Below are 17,721 nucleotides of genomic sequence, written 5' to 3' on the forward strand. Positions count from 1 at the left end.
CATGGCAGGCTTCTGCTGCTCCAGTCCCTACCAGTTAACCAGAACCGGTAAGCATCATATCTGGGGGGATGCTTACTGATTAAGCTATCACAACCCTTAATACAGAGATTATTTTGAATACCATTTAAAACACTTGACTTAGTCCTCCAAAAGTGACTGTATTAGTGTCTTACTGTGTTTTAAACTTCACAAAATTTAAATGACCTTTTAAAGAGAAAGTATCATCTGTGTATAGACAAACTGGCATAAGAATGGTCAGATCAAAGATGGATCTAGCCCAGTATCCTGTCTTTCAACAGTGGCCAATGCTGGGTGCCCAAATGGAATAACAGGTGATCAAGGATCCATCCCCTATTGCTCATTCCTATCCTCTGACAAACAAAAGCTGGGGACACCATTCCTACCTATCCTGGTTAATAGCCATAGATGGGCCTAACGTCAATGAATTGTATTTGGCTTTTTTGAACCCTGTTATAGTCTTGGACTTCATAACCTCCTTGCTTAAGGAGTTCTGCAGGGTGTGTGAAGTACTTTGTTCTGTTTGCTTTAAATGTGCTACCTATTAATTTAGTTTAGTGTTCCCTAGTTCTTGTTAGGAGTAAAAAATTCCATTCACTCTTCTCTCCCCCCCCCCCCCCCCCAAAGTCTTGCACCTTAGACTAAAAAAATGTAAATGGTCTCATGAGCTTTTGTGGTCGCAACCTCATGATACCATCTACAGTTTTTGTTAGCCTCTTAGGTGCTGCCAGACTATTTTTCTAGATACTGTCTAACTCAGCTACCCCTCTGAAACTTTTTTTCACACTAGTTACAGATTTGTGTACACCTCTCATTTCCACCTTTGTCATCTTTTTCCCAGCTGAAAAATTCTGGTCTTATTAACTCTCCTAATATGGCAGACTAACATGGCTACCCCTCTGATACCTAATATGGCAGCTGTTCCAGGTCCTAATAATTTGTTGCCCTTTTCTGAGTGGTTTTCCCATGCAAAATGTATCTTTTTTTTTTTTAAATGAGGCAACTGCATCTGTATGCAGCATTCAAGATGTGGCTACCATGAATTTATACAGAGTGGCTGTGTCTAAACTGGCAAGTTTTTCCACAAAATCATCTGCTTTTGCGAAAAAACTTGCCAGCTATCTACACTGGCCGCTTGAATGTCCGCAAAAGCACTGGTGATCTCATGTAAGATTGTCAGTGCTTTTGCGGAAATACTATGCTGATCCCGTTCAGGCAACAGTCTTTTTCCGAGAAACTTTTGCGCAAAAGGGCCAGTGTAGACAGCAGAGTTATTTTCTGCAAAAAAGCCCCAATTGTGAAAATGGCGACTGGGCCTTTTTGCGGAAAAGTGTCCTGCCAATCTAGACGCGCTTTTCCGAAAATGCTTTATCCCTGTAACTCCCAGCATGAGTGCACAGTCCCTGGCTCTGCCCCGGACGGACGCACTCCCCCTAGGGCCTTGCAGGCTGGGAGGCCCCTCCCCTCAATAGGGCAGAACAAGAGAGCAGCGCAGCACGAGAGCCCCAGGGCTGCACCGTACCGACAGCCGCCAGGGAGGCGAGACCCGCGCCCCTCCGCTGCGAACAGACGCTCTATGCTCCGCTCTGCTACCCCAGAACTACACTTCCCAGCACCCACCGCGCCACCAGCGCCCAGCAGAACTTGCGGCGCGTAAATCTTCGGCAGTCCCGCCCCCCGCAGAAATGATTCTGTTGCGCATGCTCCGCGGCGGCCCTCGGACTACAGCTCCCGGCAGGCTCTGCGGCGGGCGGTTGGCGCGCAGTGGCCGGGCGGTTTGAGACCGGGGCGCGACCGGGACCCTGCGGCAGGATGGAGGCGAAACCGGGAGGGTCGGGGCGGGGCCGGTGAGTGCGGGGGGGCGGCCCCTGTACCGCGGCGTCACCCCGCCCCCCCCGGCAGGGCGTCCCTCTGGGCGGCGGCCACTATGTCACCCCCCCCCCGGGGCTCCTTGGCGGGGGGGCTCGTGTCACCCCCCCCGGGGCTCCTTGGCGGGGGGGGCCCCGTGTCACCCCCCCTCCCCCCGGGGCTCCTTGGCGGGGGGGCCCGTGTCACCCCCCCGGGGCTCCTTGGGGGGGGGGGCCCCGTGTCACCCCCTCCCCCCCCCCGGGGCTCCTTGGCGGGGGGGGCCCCAGTGTCACCCCCCTCCCCCCGGGGTTCCTTGGCGGGGGGGGCCCCCCATGTCACTCATCCCCCCCCCCGGGGCTCCTTGGTGGGGTGGCCCCATTTCACCCCCTCTTCCCCCCCGGGGCTACTTGGCGGGGGGTGCCCCCGTGTCACTCATCCCCCCCCCGGGGCTCCTTGGTGTCACCCCGCCCCACCACACTAGGGTCCCGGGGCGGGCAGGGGGCACCTGGCTCCCTCGGGCTGTGTTAGGCAGAATGGTCCAGCCTTTCCCTACTGGGATCTAACCTGATCCTACCCTGGGCAGGGGCAGCCTGGCTCCGCTGCAGTGCAATTTCTCTCCTGGGTCCTGCTCCAGGGTCACCTCCTCCCCTCCCCATGGCCCCATTGACTCCATCCTGGGATGCTGCCCCTATCTGGATGGGTAATCCCCCTTCCCTCTTCCATGGGGCTTGGCAGGCCTTCACATCTCATCCTCTCCATCCTGGTGCTCCTGTGACCTGGGTCTAGCCGGTACCCTATAGGCCAGCGGTATGTAGAGGTCTTCCTGGGGATATGTCCTCTCATCTAGATATTAGCCTATTTTTATATCCAGCTACATAAAAAGCACTAGTGAAGTTGGTGCAAACTAAAATTTCATACAGACAATAACTCTATCATATACAGGCAGTCCCCGACTTACGCGGATCCGACTTATGTCCGATCCGCAGTTACGAACACGGACTGCGGGACCGCGTGGTCCCGCCGCCCGTGTACTCCCGGGCAAGAAAAGCTGCTCCACATCTCACTGGTCTGCAGACCAGGAAGACGTGGAGCAAAGCCGCGGGGGAAGCCAGCAGGGGGGCAGCCCAGGCGCGCTGCGGCTGTCCTGCTGCCGGCGTCCTCAGAGGCTTTGCTCCCTGTCTCCCTGGTCTGCTGGTCTCCAGCAGACTAGGGAGACTGGGAGCAAAGCCGCGGAGGACCCGGGCGGCGGGACCGCGGTGCGTCTCGGTCCGCCGCCCACGTCTTCCTGGTCTGCTGGGGGGGGGTGCAGCTAGTACGTCCCCCTCCCCCCCAGCAGACTAGGCTTTTCTCTGTCGCCTGTGGCAGAGCAGCTGGGGCGCTGCCGGTTGGTCCCGCAGCGCCGCTCCGGGCGCTACTGGACCAACGCGGCAGCATCCCAGCTGCTCTGCCCCAGGCATCCTGATTCAGCCGCTGCTGGTCAGTTTCAGCACACCTGGGGCAGAGCAGCTGGGGTGCTCCAGTAGCGCCGGATCGGCGCTACTGGAGCAACCCAGCAGCACCCCAGCTGCTCTGCCCCAGGCGACCCCAAGTCAGCTGCTGCTGAAACTGGCCAGCGCTGACTACAGGAAGCCCGAGGCAGAGTTGCTCTGCCCCGGGCTTCCTGGAATCAGCCGCTGATCAGTTTCAGCAGCAGCTGACTTGGGGACGCTTGGGGTTCTTAAGTTGATTCTGTATGTAAGTTGGAACTGGTGGTCAGTTTCAGCAGCGGCTGAATCTGGACGCCAGTTCCGACTTACATACAGATTCAACTTAAGAACAAACCTACAGTCCCAATCTTGTACGTAACCCGGGGACTGCCTGTACTGAAATGTAAATACAATATATTCCAGTTGATTTAGAACTGTGTGATAAAGAACTTAAGTAGTTTTTCAGTAATAGTGTGCTGTGACACTTCTGTATTTGTATGTCTAACTTTGTAAGCAAGTAGTTTTTAAGTGAGCTGAAATTTGAGGGATGCAAAGAAAATCAAACTCCTCCTGCAAGGGGTCTGGAAGAGAGGAGAACCACTGGTAGGCAACAGGCCCTGTGTCCCTGAGCTTCCCAGGAGGGAGAGGGTGACTGTCCCAGTGCCGCTGCATCCATGCAGTATCTTTGACATTGTTTCAAATAGGATGGCTTTGGAGAAATCTTGGGTGGCTGCAAGAAGTCAGTAGGTTTGGCCAGGTTATTACTCCACATGTGTTTGATGTTGCAGGACTGAAGAGGCCTGGTTACAGGAAACGCTACTGCAGGTGAGGACTGCCCCCTTCTCCAGCTTTAAAATGCATTTTTGTTAAATATCTGTACTGAAGCAGTGTCTAGAGACTCCAGTCTGGATTAGGGCCTGTATGTGTTGAATTTTCTTCAGAAACATGTAATAAGAGACAATCCCTGTCCAGGGAGTTTGCAGCTTAATCCACAGGCTCTTGGTCTGGAAGTCATGATCCATACATGGGTTGCAAATAGGGCATCAAGGAGTCATAGTCATCCTATGTGTCATATATTGCCAGGTGGAAAGGAAAGGTGGAGCATCACTGGTTTAAGCAAATGAGAAGAGATGGCAACAGTTGTGGGAGATGGAAAATAACAAGTTGGCTTAGAACTGGTCATGTGCATAATAAGCAGCAGTTGCAGCATACCAGCTGCCTAACCACTGTCAATGGGCATTTTGATTGATTAGTTGTTGGGAAAGAAAAGTTCTTCAAGTGCTTCTCATGTCCATTCCACATTAGGTGTATGTGCTGTCTACATGCACTGGTGCTGGAAGTTTTCTTCTGAGCAGTATCCACAGGAGAACAACTCTGGTGCCCTCTGGAGTGGTGCCAGCATGGAGTGGTATACAGGTTGCTGCTAACTCCCCAAACTCTGTTTCTTCTTGCTGCCAGGGACAGAGCACGGAACATTCTCCACTTTTACTAATGTTACAGCGCAGGGGGCCAGAGGGAGCCAGTCCTCGGGGGAGTGGTGAGGGAGGGAGCTAGCTTAAAAACTGTCTCCCACGGAACCTGCCGCCTCCTTGGCAGCCTTCCTGGCACACATTCTGATCCAGACATCTGTAGGGCTGTGATGTGATCCTCTGTCCACACATTCATGCCTCATTATGTCATCACTCAGCAGGCCAGAGATGATGCTGGGTTTGGCAAAGCTATGCTACAGGCTGCTCAGCTGTGAACACTTACCTATCTCTAAGGCAGGGGTGAGGATCCTCAGGCCCTGTGGCCGGATGCGACCCTCACCTTCCCTAGATCCGGCCCCCAAGGCTCGGAACCCCCTCAGCATTGGGGAGTCTGTGCTGGTGCTCAAGCCCCCTTGTTGTCCCACCATAAAAACCTAGGAGCCCCTGGCTCTGGTGTGGGAGTGGAAGGCAGGGAGTGTCTTTCCCCTTCGCAATCAAGGACCATGTCAGTGACGGGGTCTTTTGTTTTTGTGTGGATGTTTGGGGTTTTTTTTGTTTTTGTTTCTCACTTCTGTGGTGTGCAGACTCCGACTGATTTTTCTGTGAATCAGTGGCTCCTGACCCAAAAAAGGTTCCCCACCCCGGCTCTAAGGATACTGCTTGGAGTCCCGTACTGTGGAATGGACATGAGCAAGCAATCTTAGAAGAAGACAGTTACATGTTCCAAAACTAGTGGTGGTCAAGATTGTTGTTCATGTCCATTCCACAACCTGCCTTCCTTCCTCGCTGTTGTTGCTTCTGGGAAGAAGGAACTGAGGGTGGAGCGAGTCATGCAGGTGCCACTCCACAAGATGTCCAAAAACTTCTGGGATTAGTGCATGTGGCAAGCACATGCCTAATGTGGAATGGACATGAGCAACACATCTCCAAGAGCATCAGTTAGGGAACTTAGGGTGAACTGTCCTTCACTATGCATCTTTTTAAGCTTTAGACTGGAAGAGCCTCCATGCAGGCATCTTGCCTATTCATCTCTTCCCATCCCTTGTCTCCATGTGGATTTTTGTTTTGTGGAACTAGAAAATATTTACTTCATAAAATGTCCCCCAACAGAACCTCCCTGGTGTTGAAGATGGGAAGAACAGTGATGGGACACAAGGTAAGGTTTGATTTCAAAGAATCAATTATTAGTTACCTGGATAAATGACAGTGTTGTGACACATTTCTCAGCAGTAGAGTTGGTTTTGGTTTCTAGAGCTGCTTCATACACGGGGATAATGTCAGCAGAGTGTGAGGGGCTTTGTAGCATTGGATTGCAAATCCAAGCTGTGAGTGCACATACTGGGCCAGATTATGCTTTCCCAATCTTGTTTCATCTCTACAGCCCTGCCCTTCCTCCCTTCCTAGACTCTGCAGAGGCTGGGTTTAAAGGTGATTTGAAGGAGCAGGTGGGAACAGGGGGCTCAAATGGTTTGCCTACTGACTCTTTTGGCAGTTTCCTGAAAAAGGTAACGCAACCATCACATTGCAACATCTTTCAGCCACTATCATGCTGAAATGAATTTGAAACAGTGATGCATAGGTGAAAGGCCCTGAATTCATATTCCAAATCCAATGAGAATTCATTCCCTCTGCTTTAGTGTTTCAGTGGATTTTATCTGTTGTGTGCATTTCTTCTAGAATGTGAGCCCAGTGAGACGAAAGTGGAGCCTGAATGCTTTTCAAAGCCAAACAAAACTATTAGTCCTGGGGCTGGAAACAAGGCTAATGTGAGCTCAAGTCCCAGTGACAAAGTTGGAGTGGTTACCAGGAAAAGATCTTGTCCTAGTCCTAGCCCCAAGAAAGCTGCTCAGAGTCCCAGTCCCAAAAGGATCTCTCCCTGGAGAGGTAGTCCCAAGAAAGGCCTTACATCAAGTTCATTTAACTTGTCCCCGAGGGCACTTGCCATTAGCCCACAAATCACACGTCGCTCCTGGTGTCGCTCCAGCTTGAAGGGAACCAACCGCCGGAAGTCACTCCCTCCTTTTCACCAGGATGTCACAGGTGGGTGCCATATACCTCCTTGTGGTTAAACTGTGCTGAAAGCCCTGTGGTCAAATCCTGGACAAGTGGAACTTTGACAATGTTTAAAGTACCAATACAGTAGTTGGGCCCTGACTTTGCTTGGAAACGTGTATATATGCACTTGTAACGTCCAGTGAGTATAGAGATTCTGAACGTGAAGAGCCCCATCTGGCTAAGTGCAAATCACTGCTTCTGCTTTATAAAAATCTGCAGTACCTCATCCAACCTTTCACTGTAAAAGTTGGAAGCTCCTGTCAAAGAGTATATTCCATGCAGGCAGCCCAGAGACTGAGTCTTATGTTTGATTCCCTGTAAACCTGTTTTATTTCTTTTATTGTACAAAGCAGCCCATAGTTCTATGGTGTGAGAGATTCATCTACTATGGCCTGCATAAGAAGGAATCTCCCAGCTCAAGCCTGACAGACTGTTCTCCAGTGCAGAAGTAAATACAGGCCTCCACATTAGGGAATTAAAAAACACTCTCAATGGCTGCTTGTGTTAAAAAGGAACTTACTTCTGTGTTAAAGTTTTCAGTACCCCTCTGACATGCAACATGTAGCAGCTGCTTTACTTCCCGATTTAGGACTTGAGACTGGCTCTTCTGGCAATGAAGATGCTGGGTAGACTGTCCCTGTTCTTGTGTGTACATGCATTAGTACTTATAATATGCAGCTCAGGGACATTTCAGCTGCTCACAGTTTGAGGTAAACTGGTGGCTTTTAAATGTGTTTGTGTTTAATTTTTAGAGCTAAGTAAATCAATCAGCCTTGATTTACCTGAGACTGACAGGCTTTCCATGCTCCTGCTGTCTAGTTTCCAGGTAAGGTCCTAGGTCACCAAAGAAACTTCTTTGCTAACAGCCAATGTGTGTACTGTTCTGCTTCTTATCCTTTATTTTTCTTGCTGCATTTTAGTCTATAAATGAATAATCAAGTGTTGTGAGGTATGGTCTGGCAATAGCAGGACTCTTGAGTTTTAGTCCCTCCTAAACCCTCCATGGGTAAGGGGAGGTGGTCCCCTCATTGTGACTTGCTTTCCTTTTCTGTAAAATGGGAGAATAAACTTCTTAAGTGTTGTGAAGATTAATTGATTGCAAACACTTTGAAACTGATACCAAAAGCTAAACTTTACTGTTTATAAACTGAGAACTGTAAAACACGTGAGGGAATCTAAATAGTTTGTAGAACTGTAGACTGACACATTTTACTCTGTCACACCAACTATGGGATGTTAATGTGTTGGTTCCCAAGTTGCCAGGAAATGTTCAAGTGCAGTAAGCTCTGATTTTTGGTTTGTAGGATTTTATAATGTAATTCATACCAAGGTACTGTTTCTTGCTGTGTAATATTACAGTACTGAAAGCTTTTGTTTAGTTTTGGCTGCACACTGATGCCAGTGCCCAGTTCCAAGTTTCCTGCTGTGTCATAAAGTTTGTTTACAACTACCAGTCCTGGCTCTCCGTGTTCTGTGCTGTTTAGTTCTAAATTAGCCCTAAATGTCTTCTAAGAGCCCAGTAAGCAATGGAAGTGTTTGGAAATGCTGCTAGACAATATTGACTTCTCGTGATTCAGCAAATTCTCTGGCTCAGTACCAGTCAAATCCCAAGGTGCTGGCCTAGGGAGATTCAACCTGTAAAAATCTTGGAAGATAAAACTTGCTGAGATTCTAGAATCATCTTCCTTTTGCAGTTGGCAAAACTTTAACAGCTTCACCTCACTGAGCAGTCTAATGAAAAGCAGCCCAGTGTCAGATGGGACATTTTGAATAGTCTTAAAAAACAAAACAAAACAAAACAAAAACCTCTCTGTTCTCCCAGTTCTCCGCCCAGAAGCTTGAGGATTTCTTGAAGCAGACTGATGGCTTCAGCCCTGAGGCTTTTAAAGCAAACGGTGGGTCTTCATACGGTCTGTTTAATGACAGAGTACTGCTATACATGTGAAGAAGAGAAAAGTAATAATTAGGGTGATATTTCCATATGCTAAATATGGGACAACCTGTAATATTACTTGTATTCAAGTGAGTTCAACAGCAATCAATCAGAACTATGCTGTAAAAACACTTAAATTAATATCAAGTTGACTTATCCCCTATTCACAAGAAAAAATGAGTAGCGGGATTCTTTTTTACCTTATCTTTAAGGCTTTAGGGTTTACTTGGGGAGAAGTGACCCCCCCCACACACACACCACCACAGGAAGGTGATACGTACCCCTACCTTCACATGCACCAAGAGAAGTGACACACCCTCCAGCCCCTAATCCCCCCCCACACACACACACACATGGGAAGAAGTGATTTGCACCTCTCTTCCCCCACCGTACCATATACCTGTCTCATAGGGGGTTGACTGACTTAACCTTCCCTGCCCTTCATTCTTCATCCTGTATGCCTGGCTGAGCTCTTGGGACAGACGTGCCTCTCCTGTTATCAGGTGGAGTATGTTTCTGAACCAACATGGTGTGGGGTACACACAGAGTCACATCCCCAACTTCTCCCTCGATTTCTGCTAAGGTTCACACCAGAATGTGAGCAGCAGCCTTTTGGACCTGTCTGGGAGGGAAGGGATAGGAGCTATTTCCAACTATGAGAAGTGTGGGGGGATAGAAGGGATGATTTGGCTTGTGTCTTTGTAGAGCTCATCTCGCCCACCACCATCTCACCATGTAGATGGAAGCAGCTTGTCCTTTCCTTTCTGCATAATGTCAAAAGGCAGCTAACACTTTCAGGCTGCTGCTGGCCATTGACATGCTGTAGCTGGAGGCAGCTAGGTTATGTGCAGGAGAGAGTTAAGCCCAAAGGATGCATTGTGCATCAAGGCCTAGGAACCTAACTGTAGGGACTTCAGTGAACCCAGCCAGAGGTGACTCAGAAGGGGAGGATGCCTAGGGGATGGGGCAGGACCTGGGGTGGAGGGACTGCAGTGAAGAGGGTGCTATGCCCCTCTGTTGGGGGCTGCTGTGGAGTCTGGAGGTTCGGAGTGTGAACAGGTTTGCTTCCTCCTGCCACTCCAAGAGCTTATCTGAATGGCAGAGAGGCTTCCACATGCCAGTGTTGTGTGAAGCTTTGGCACATAGATGGCTTGGCTTCTACTGAACATCACCCCAAGCTGGAAGGTCTTGGGCTTTCCCAGGGTGCCAGCTCAGCCAGAGGCGGTGGGGAAAGGAAGAAGCCTGCTGGGTAGGCTGTTGGTGACCTGAGCACTCTGGCCAAGGGCTGGTTCCGTGCACAGTGCTCTGAGCAGGACATGTCCCACCGGGGAGCAGTGGTGCTGGGAGGGAGTGAAGGGGCAAAGCAGGGAGAGGACAGTGAGGTGAGAGCACATAAAGGACCTATAGGTGGGCAACAGAGGCAACATACAACCGGCCACTGCCTGGTGCCAGTGTACACTCAGCAGTCACTGCAGCAGAAATGGGCTGAGGCCCTAGCATGGGATGCTCTAATGGACCAACAAGAGAGCCAGAACTGTGTGCTACATCTCCACTCCTTCCCCCCGCCCATTGCTGGTGGACGGGTGGCTGGTGAGCAGGGATCCAGCCAGGGGTAGGATCTGACAGTACTTCAGTGGGGGAAACAGAAAAGAAGGGACAATTTACCTGTTGTTAATAAAAGGTCAGGACCCCTGCAGGAGGGCTTAAATAGGGGCCTGTCCCTTTACTGGGGTGACCAGACATCCCATTTTTAATCTTTCTCTGGCTCTCAACTTGCACAGGAGAAAGGTCACTCACTAAATATCTTGGGAGAGAAGGGTCTTGAGCAGCCAAAAAAATCCCTTGAAAGTAATGCTCTAATAACAGATTGTGCATCATCAGTGGTGCCAAGAGAATGCCCAATGTAAGTGTTAATTATATATATTCTCTCTTAACAAAGTTAGAGTGACTGATATCTGGAATGACCTCTGTTAGGGAACTGAACTGGTTATGCTGAAAACGGAGTGTTGTGTAGTAGGCCTGAGTACTGGTGTTCCATGTATTTTACTTTAGTCTTTAAGTAAGCTCTGGAAAGAACAGGTACTGTCCGATGCTTAACTACTTCACACTTTCTGGTTGTCTTGTCCCCACCTGCAGTGAATTCAGTTTCAGAAGAGCTGATGCGTTGCACTGAGAGATTGAAACTAGATGGAACGCTAAAGAAATGTACAGAAGAGCTGACCGGGTAATGACTATCTGTCATGGGGCTGGAATTTGCTATTTCTGTCCCAGTACCTGCCTAATTATTTTCCATTACAATTCATGAAATTTGTCAAGACTCCTATTGCAGACAGTAATGACCTATTGCAGGTCATTGGGTACAACAGTGCAGATGTAGGCTAAAATGGCACTATTTTTGCTTACGAAACTTACATAAGAACTTGAAGTTTATGGGTGCTAAAATTCCACACTTTAGTCAAATAGGTTATGCAGGTATGCTTCAGCTATACATGTGAAAAATGTGGAAACTATATTTAATGTCTTTAATAGCTAATCATAGAATCATGATGACTAAAGGAGAATGTTTATCTAAATAGTCATGGCACCAATGTTTCTATTGTAGTGCTTGGCACATCAACCCGAGTTTTCTTGTTTACATTTATATCTTGGAATAACCAGAATTTTGATTGAAGTATAATACACTGCATTTACACAGAGGTACTGCACAAACACTAAACAGTCATCACAAATCCTGCATAGTGTGGATAGTGCCCCTAAACATCTCCTTAGAATCTCACTGATCTTTTATTTCTGTGTTTTAGTATTTCATCAGACCCTGCACTAAACACATCATTGGCCCAGATGAAGGAATATATAACTAGGTAAGATTAACTGAGCCTAGGTCTGGCTTTGTATGGCTGAATGGACACAGTTGGGCCTTTTCTCACAGTATGTGGTATAATCAACAGTGATTTGAGAATCTGAAATGGTGACAGGATGCTGTGTGAAGGGAAGCCTAACATAAAACCAACTTGGGTTTTATTAAAAGGAGAAACCCACTCTGAGATTGAGAGTGGGAGTTAGACTCTACAAACAGTCTTCCTGGTGCTTTAGGTCGCTGGTTTATTTTAAAATTTCTTGAGACTTTGGGCAACCTCTAAGCCTTTGTTGGTCCTAGAATTAAACCACGATCAGGGTATGAATTACAAGCATCTTCTTCTCTGTAGATATTCACTAGCATTCATGTGGCAGCCACAAATCTTGAGCCTAGCTGTGCTGAAGTATAAACAGCCCTAACTCCATTTAAGTCAGCACTGTTTATTATATGGCTGAATCTGTCCCCATCTGAATCTGGATGGCTGTGTCTAGACTGACAAGTTTTTCCGCAAAAGCTGTCTACACTGGCTGCTTGAATTTCCGCAAGAACACTGACGATCTCATGTAAGAAATCAGTGCTTCTTGCAGAAATGCTATGCTGCTCCCATTCGGGCAAAAGTCCTTTTGCGCAAAAGGGCCAGTGTAGACAGCTCAGATTTGTTTTGCGCAAAAAAGCCCCGATCGCGAAAATGGCGATCGAGGCCTTTTTGTGGAAAAGTGTGTCTAGATTGGCACGGACGCTTTTCCGCAAAAAGTGCTTTTGCGGAAGAGCGTCCGTGCCGATCTAGACGCTCTTTTCCGCAAATGTTTTTAACGGAAAACTTTTCCGTTAAAAGCATTTGCGGAAAATCATGCCAGTCTAGACATAGCCTAGATCAGTGGTCCCCAACCTTTAGAGGCTCCCGGGTGCCACTCACGCGCCCGGGGGCGGGGCCGCGCCTCCAGGGGCATGCTAGGGGACTGGGATGCCCTTGCACCCGGCGCCGGCATGTGCCCAGGGGCTGGGGCCGCCTGAGCGCCTTGTGCCATGGGCCCGATGCTGCCGCCTGAGACGCACGCCTGGGGCCGGCACCGGTGCCGCTCAAGCGCCCGCATGTGCCCCGGGGCTAGGGCTGCCCAAGCGCCGCGCACCCGGTGCCGGTGCGTGTCGCGCGCCTGGGGCCAGCGCCTCCCGTGCGCCGCGGGCGGGGCCGGCCTAGGTTGTCGGCGGGCGCACACAAATGCGTTGGGGACCACTGGCCTAGATGTCTCTCATAAATCAGAAGGCAAAATTCTGGCCCAAAGTAAAGTTAGGGTTCTGATGTAATTTCTCTAGTTTGCTTACATAGGTGAAGCCCAAGAAAGGCAATTCCTCTCCCACAGTATGTGGTAACTATATTTCATCCATTCATTCTAAAGGTTTTCTACGGAGTCTCAAACTTGGGATCAGCTTCTACTGAGTTTCCAGAAAAGTGCAGAAGAAATGTCCAGGTTAGATTATTATACTTTTCTGTCTGTTCCTTTAAGCCAAAAATTAGCACTATTAAATTCTCCATATTAAATCTGGACACTGGTTAACTTGATCCTCTATTGTATTTAATTGTAAAGCTCTAGAACTCAAATTGTGTACATTAAAAGACTTCAGCACTTCGTGATCAGTTGTAAATAGAGTGATCCATGCATAGTTTAACATAAATATATCAGCCCACAGTTGCAGAATGAAGCAGCAGCAAAGGTCATTCAAGAAATTCCTGTTCTTCAGGGCTGACAGCATGAGTAACACATGGAAGAAAATGTATTAAAGGAATTAAATCTTGTTTAAAAATACTCAACAAAGGACTCAGAAATGAAAAGTACACACTGGTCTTGTCTTTGGAGATGTAGTGAATTATGGAAATATGTTTAACTGGGAAATGTAGTCAGGATTCGACTTCCTGACAGTATTTGTGATAAGTTTTAAATTGTGTTTTACTGGAACACTTTGGAGATCCCATGGCAGATAGCAGAAATGCAAATAATCCTCTTGTAACCATGCCCATGCCATTGGAAGTGGGTACTCCCCATGTGCAGTGGTTACATGTGTACTGTGTTTTTGTTTTCAAGACAACTGGAGCAGTTCAAGATGAATGAAGTACAAATGGAACCTGCTAGTTATCTTGGAGCATCACAGGCCAAAGTTCTCAGCAGCAAGCCAAACTATCAGCAAATACTAGATAGCCAGGGTGAGGTCTTTGACTGCATGGAAATCATGGTGAGTTTTTATAGAATCTGAAATGTATTAAAGAGATTAAAAATCATTAATGGTCAAACAAGTGTCAGCTGACCTATTTTGTCTGAATCATTTGTCTTCAGATATGTCAGACTATGAAAGTGACTAATTATCTGGTTTGGTATAGAGAATAGAATTCTCTCTCAAAGGCAATGAGATCACTGAACGTAGTACATTGTTTAATAAATGATTCCCAGCAATAAACATAAAGAATCAGCTGTCGTATTTCAATATCCTCCTACACTCCAAACCTGCATCACGAGTTATGAAAGGGAAATTAATGTACATTTCTAATGAAATCATCACCAAATGCTTTGGTTTGGCTTCTGCTTTATTCAACCAGCTTGCTACATTCCTAAAGCATTTTCTCTCTCAAGTTTCCCTGTAACCTTCTTTTGTGTATTTTCCAGTTGGATGAACTACAACAAGCAGTGAACTTGTTGCAGGCTTTCACAGAAGAGAGTACACAGTACCTCCGGAATCTATCGGAGCAACTTGGTAAGCAGATGTTCATCATTAAATACATAATTTTTGTTGTTAAGTAGTAAAACCCAGAGGGCTGCAGAGAAAGGGGGATTGATTTTTTTCTTCTCTCATCTCTAAATCGCTTTGGTGATGCCTTGACAAGCTGTCATTAGAGGAGGGTTTTTTAAAGTGGTGACATTTGCTGTGCACAATACTTTAGACCACTCCAGGGTGCATTAAAAAACCTGATGAGGGAAAAATGACATAGTGTGAAAGTTATGTGACAAAGGGCTTGTTTTTTTTACTCAAGCTTAGTCTATCCTCCTCATTGCTGAGGTTCTGCCTGTACGCAGTTCATTCTATTATATTGCACAAGGAAATCCTGAATTCCCGTCATCATTAAGCTAATAGTACAGACCAGGTGAAATGTATGTTGTATAGCTGTTGAGGACATTTTGCTGAATATTATATTGAGACACCCCAGTATAAGTTTGCAGATGATACCAAGCTAGGAGGGGTTGTGAATGATCTGGACAAATTGGAGAAATGGTCTGAGGTAAACAGGATAAAGTTTAATAAAGACAAATGCAAAGTGCTCCACATAGGAAGGAACAATCAGTTTCACACATACAGAATGGGAAGTGACTCTCTAGGAAGGAGTACTGCAGAAAGGGATCTAGGGGTTATAGCGGACCACAAGCTGAATATGAATCAGTGTGATGCTGTTGCAAAAAAAGCAAACGTGATTCCGGGATGCATTAACAGGTGTGTTGTGAGCAAGACACGAGAAGTCATTCTTCCGCTCTACTCTGCGCTGGTTAGGCCTCAGTTGGAGTATTGTGTCCAGTTCTGGACACTGCATTTCAAGAAGGATTTGGAGAAATTGGAGAGGGTCCAGAGAAGAGCAACAAGAACGCTTAGAGGTCTAGAGAACATGACCTATGAAGGAAGGCTGAAAACTGGGTTTGTTTAGTTTAGAAAAGAGAAGATTGAGAGGGGTCATGATAGCAGTTTTCAGGTATCTAAAAGGGTGTCATAAGGAGGAGGGAGAAAACTTGTTCATCTTGGCCTCCGAGGATAGAACAAGAAGCAATGGGCTTAAACTGCAGCAAGGGAGGTTTAGGTTGGACATTAGGAAAAAGTTCCTAACTGTCAGGATAGTCAAACACCGGAATAAATTGCCCAGGGACGTTGTGAAATCTCCATCTCTGGAGATAGACATTTATCTAACCTAGTCTTAACTATCAGGGATGGTCTAGACAGTATTTGGTCCTGCCATGAGGGCAGGGGACTGGTCTCGATGACCTCTTGAGGCCCCTTCCAGTCCTAGTATTCTATGATTCTATAACCATGTGAGTAAATATAACAAATAGCCCCTCCCACTACTACCTTGTTAAAGCCATTCCCATATTGAGTTTTTATGTACATATTCCTCTATAAAAATCCATGGTACACCCACATCTTGAATACTGTATGCCAGTGGTCCCCAACCTTTTTAGGTTGTCGGGCGCCAGGGGGCGTGGCCGTTTGCCCGCCGGGCGCCAGTGGGCGGGGCCCGGGGGCGCGCCCCCCCCCATCCAAGCGCCCGGGGGCGGGGCCCCACCTAGCCGCGCGCCCGGGGGCAGGGCCCCCTCCAAGGGCCGCGCGCCCGGAGCCGGCGCTCCCCCTCCCCCCCGCCGAGTGTTGAGCGCCCGGAGCCGGCGCTCCCCCTCCCCCCCGCCGAGTGCCACGCGCCCGGGGCCGGAGCTCCCACCCCGCCCCCCCGCCGAGTGCCACGCGCCCGGGGCCGGCACTCCCCCCGCCAAGCGCACTCTCCCCGCAAGCGCCCATGTGCCCGGGGCCAGGCCAGCCCTGAGCACCTAGCGGGCGCATTGAAATGCCGCGGGCACCGTGTTGGGGACCACGGCTGTATGCAGATGTGGTCACCCCAACTCAAAAAAGATATAATTGGAAAAGGGCAATAAAATTATTAGGCATGTAGAACATGTTCCATATGAGGATAAATTAATAATATTGACACTTTTTTCAGCTTGGAAAAGAGAAGACATAACAGGAGATATGATAGAAGTCTATCAAATCATGATTGGCGTGGAGAAAGTAAATAGAGAAAGTTATTTACTCATTCTCATAACATACAAACTTGTGAGCACCAAACGAAGGGTACGTCTAGACCAGTGGTCCCCAACCTTTACAGGCCGGGGGCGGGGCCACGTGTCCTGGGGCACGCCAGGGGCGGGGATGCCCTTGCACTCTGCGCCAGCATGTGCCCCAGGGCCGGGGCCACCCGAGCGCCGCGCACCAGGCGCCAGTTGTAGGCGGGCGCACATAAATGCCCCAGCAGGCGCCATGGTGTTGGGGACCACTGGTCTAGACTACATGCCTCTGTCGTCAGAGGCATGTAGATTAGACTGCCAGACATAGGAAAATGAAGCGGCGATTTAAATAATCGGCGCTTCATTTAAATTTACACGGCTGCCGCGCTGAGGCGACACAGCTAATCAGCTGTTTGTCGGTTCAGCGCGATAGTCTGGACGCGCGGGTGGCGACATCAAAGGTATTTGTCGACCACCCAGGTATGCCTCCTGGGATGGGGTTTACCTGGGTGGTCAACAAATACCTTTGATGTCGCCACCCGCGCGTCCAGACTATCGCGCTGAGCCGACAAACAGCTGATCGGCTGTTTGTCGGCTCAGCGCGGCAGCCGTGTAAATTCAAATGAAGCGCCGATTATTTAAATCGCCGCTTCATTTTCCTATGTCTGGTATTTTTTCACACAACACTGCACCACACCCTGAAGATTTATTGGCTAGAGGCTCTTAATGTCAAAATCGTAATAGATTTGTAAAAGAGAACTAGCTACATCCATGGGGGAGAGGTACATCAGTGTCTATTAGCTAGGAGGGGTAAGGATGGTATCCTAGCCTGTCTGTCAGCATCCGGGAATGGATAACGGTGTGGATCACTTGGTAATTGTTCTGTTCTGGCATTGGCAACTGGCAAAAGTGATTGGGTGCCAGGGCCCTTTGGTCTGCTGCATGGAGCGCATACACAGAAGTGTGGCGGCTGACCTGCCTGCAGGAGGGGTGGGAAGTGGACGAGCTGAGCCCCCTTGGAGGTCTCCTGCGGCAGCTGCGGCTGCGCGTCCTAACGTGGCCCCCGGGCTTGTCTTGCAGCGTCCAGGACCTTCCAGCCGCTGGAAAACTCCCCCATCCGGAAGCTCCTGAAAGCGGCACCCGCGGCCCGGCGCCACCTGCCTGCAGCAGACTGAGCCGGGGCTGGGCGGGGCTGGCTGAGGGGGCGGAGCCGCGTGTCAACTGCGAATAAAGCTGTGGGCGCCGCCCCTCTTGTCACGTGTGTGTGGGG

General features: G+C 48.9%; 1 protein-coding gene across 1 annotated transcript; it reads left to right on the plus strand.

Moving 5' to 3' along the window:
- Window positions 1-1,724: 1,724 nt before the first annotated feature.
- Window positions 1,725-17,708, plus strand: DSN1 (DSN1 component of MIS12 kinetochore complex). Its single transcript, XM_075902480.2, has 12 exons — window positions 1,725-1,865; window positions 4,121-4,157; window positions 5,912-5,957; window positions 6,479-6,841; window positions 7,609-7,682; window positions 8,679-8,751; window positions 10,926-11,013; window positions 11,591-11,650; window positions 13,044-13,115; window positions 13,728-13,875; window positions 14,304-14,391; window positions 17,532-17,708. Exons 1-12 carry the CDS (start codon window positions 1,831-1,833, stop codon window positions 17,624-17,626), a joined length of 1,179 nt encoding a protein of 392 aa, XP_075758595.1. The 5' UTR covers window positions 1,725-1,830; the 3' UTR covers window positions 17,627-17,708.
- The last annotated feature ends 13 nt before the right edge of the window (window positions 17,709-17,721 follow it).

Source organism: Pelodiscus sinensis, chromosome 31 (assembly GCF_052426305.1).
Source record: "Pelodiscus sinensis isolate ZL-2025 chromosome 31, ASM5242630v1, whole genome shotgun sequence".
In the NCBI taxonomy this organism is placed as follows: domain Eukaryota; kingdom Metazoa; phylum Chordata; order Testudines; family Trionychidae; genus Pelodiscus; species Pelodiscus sinensis.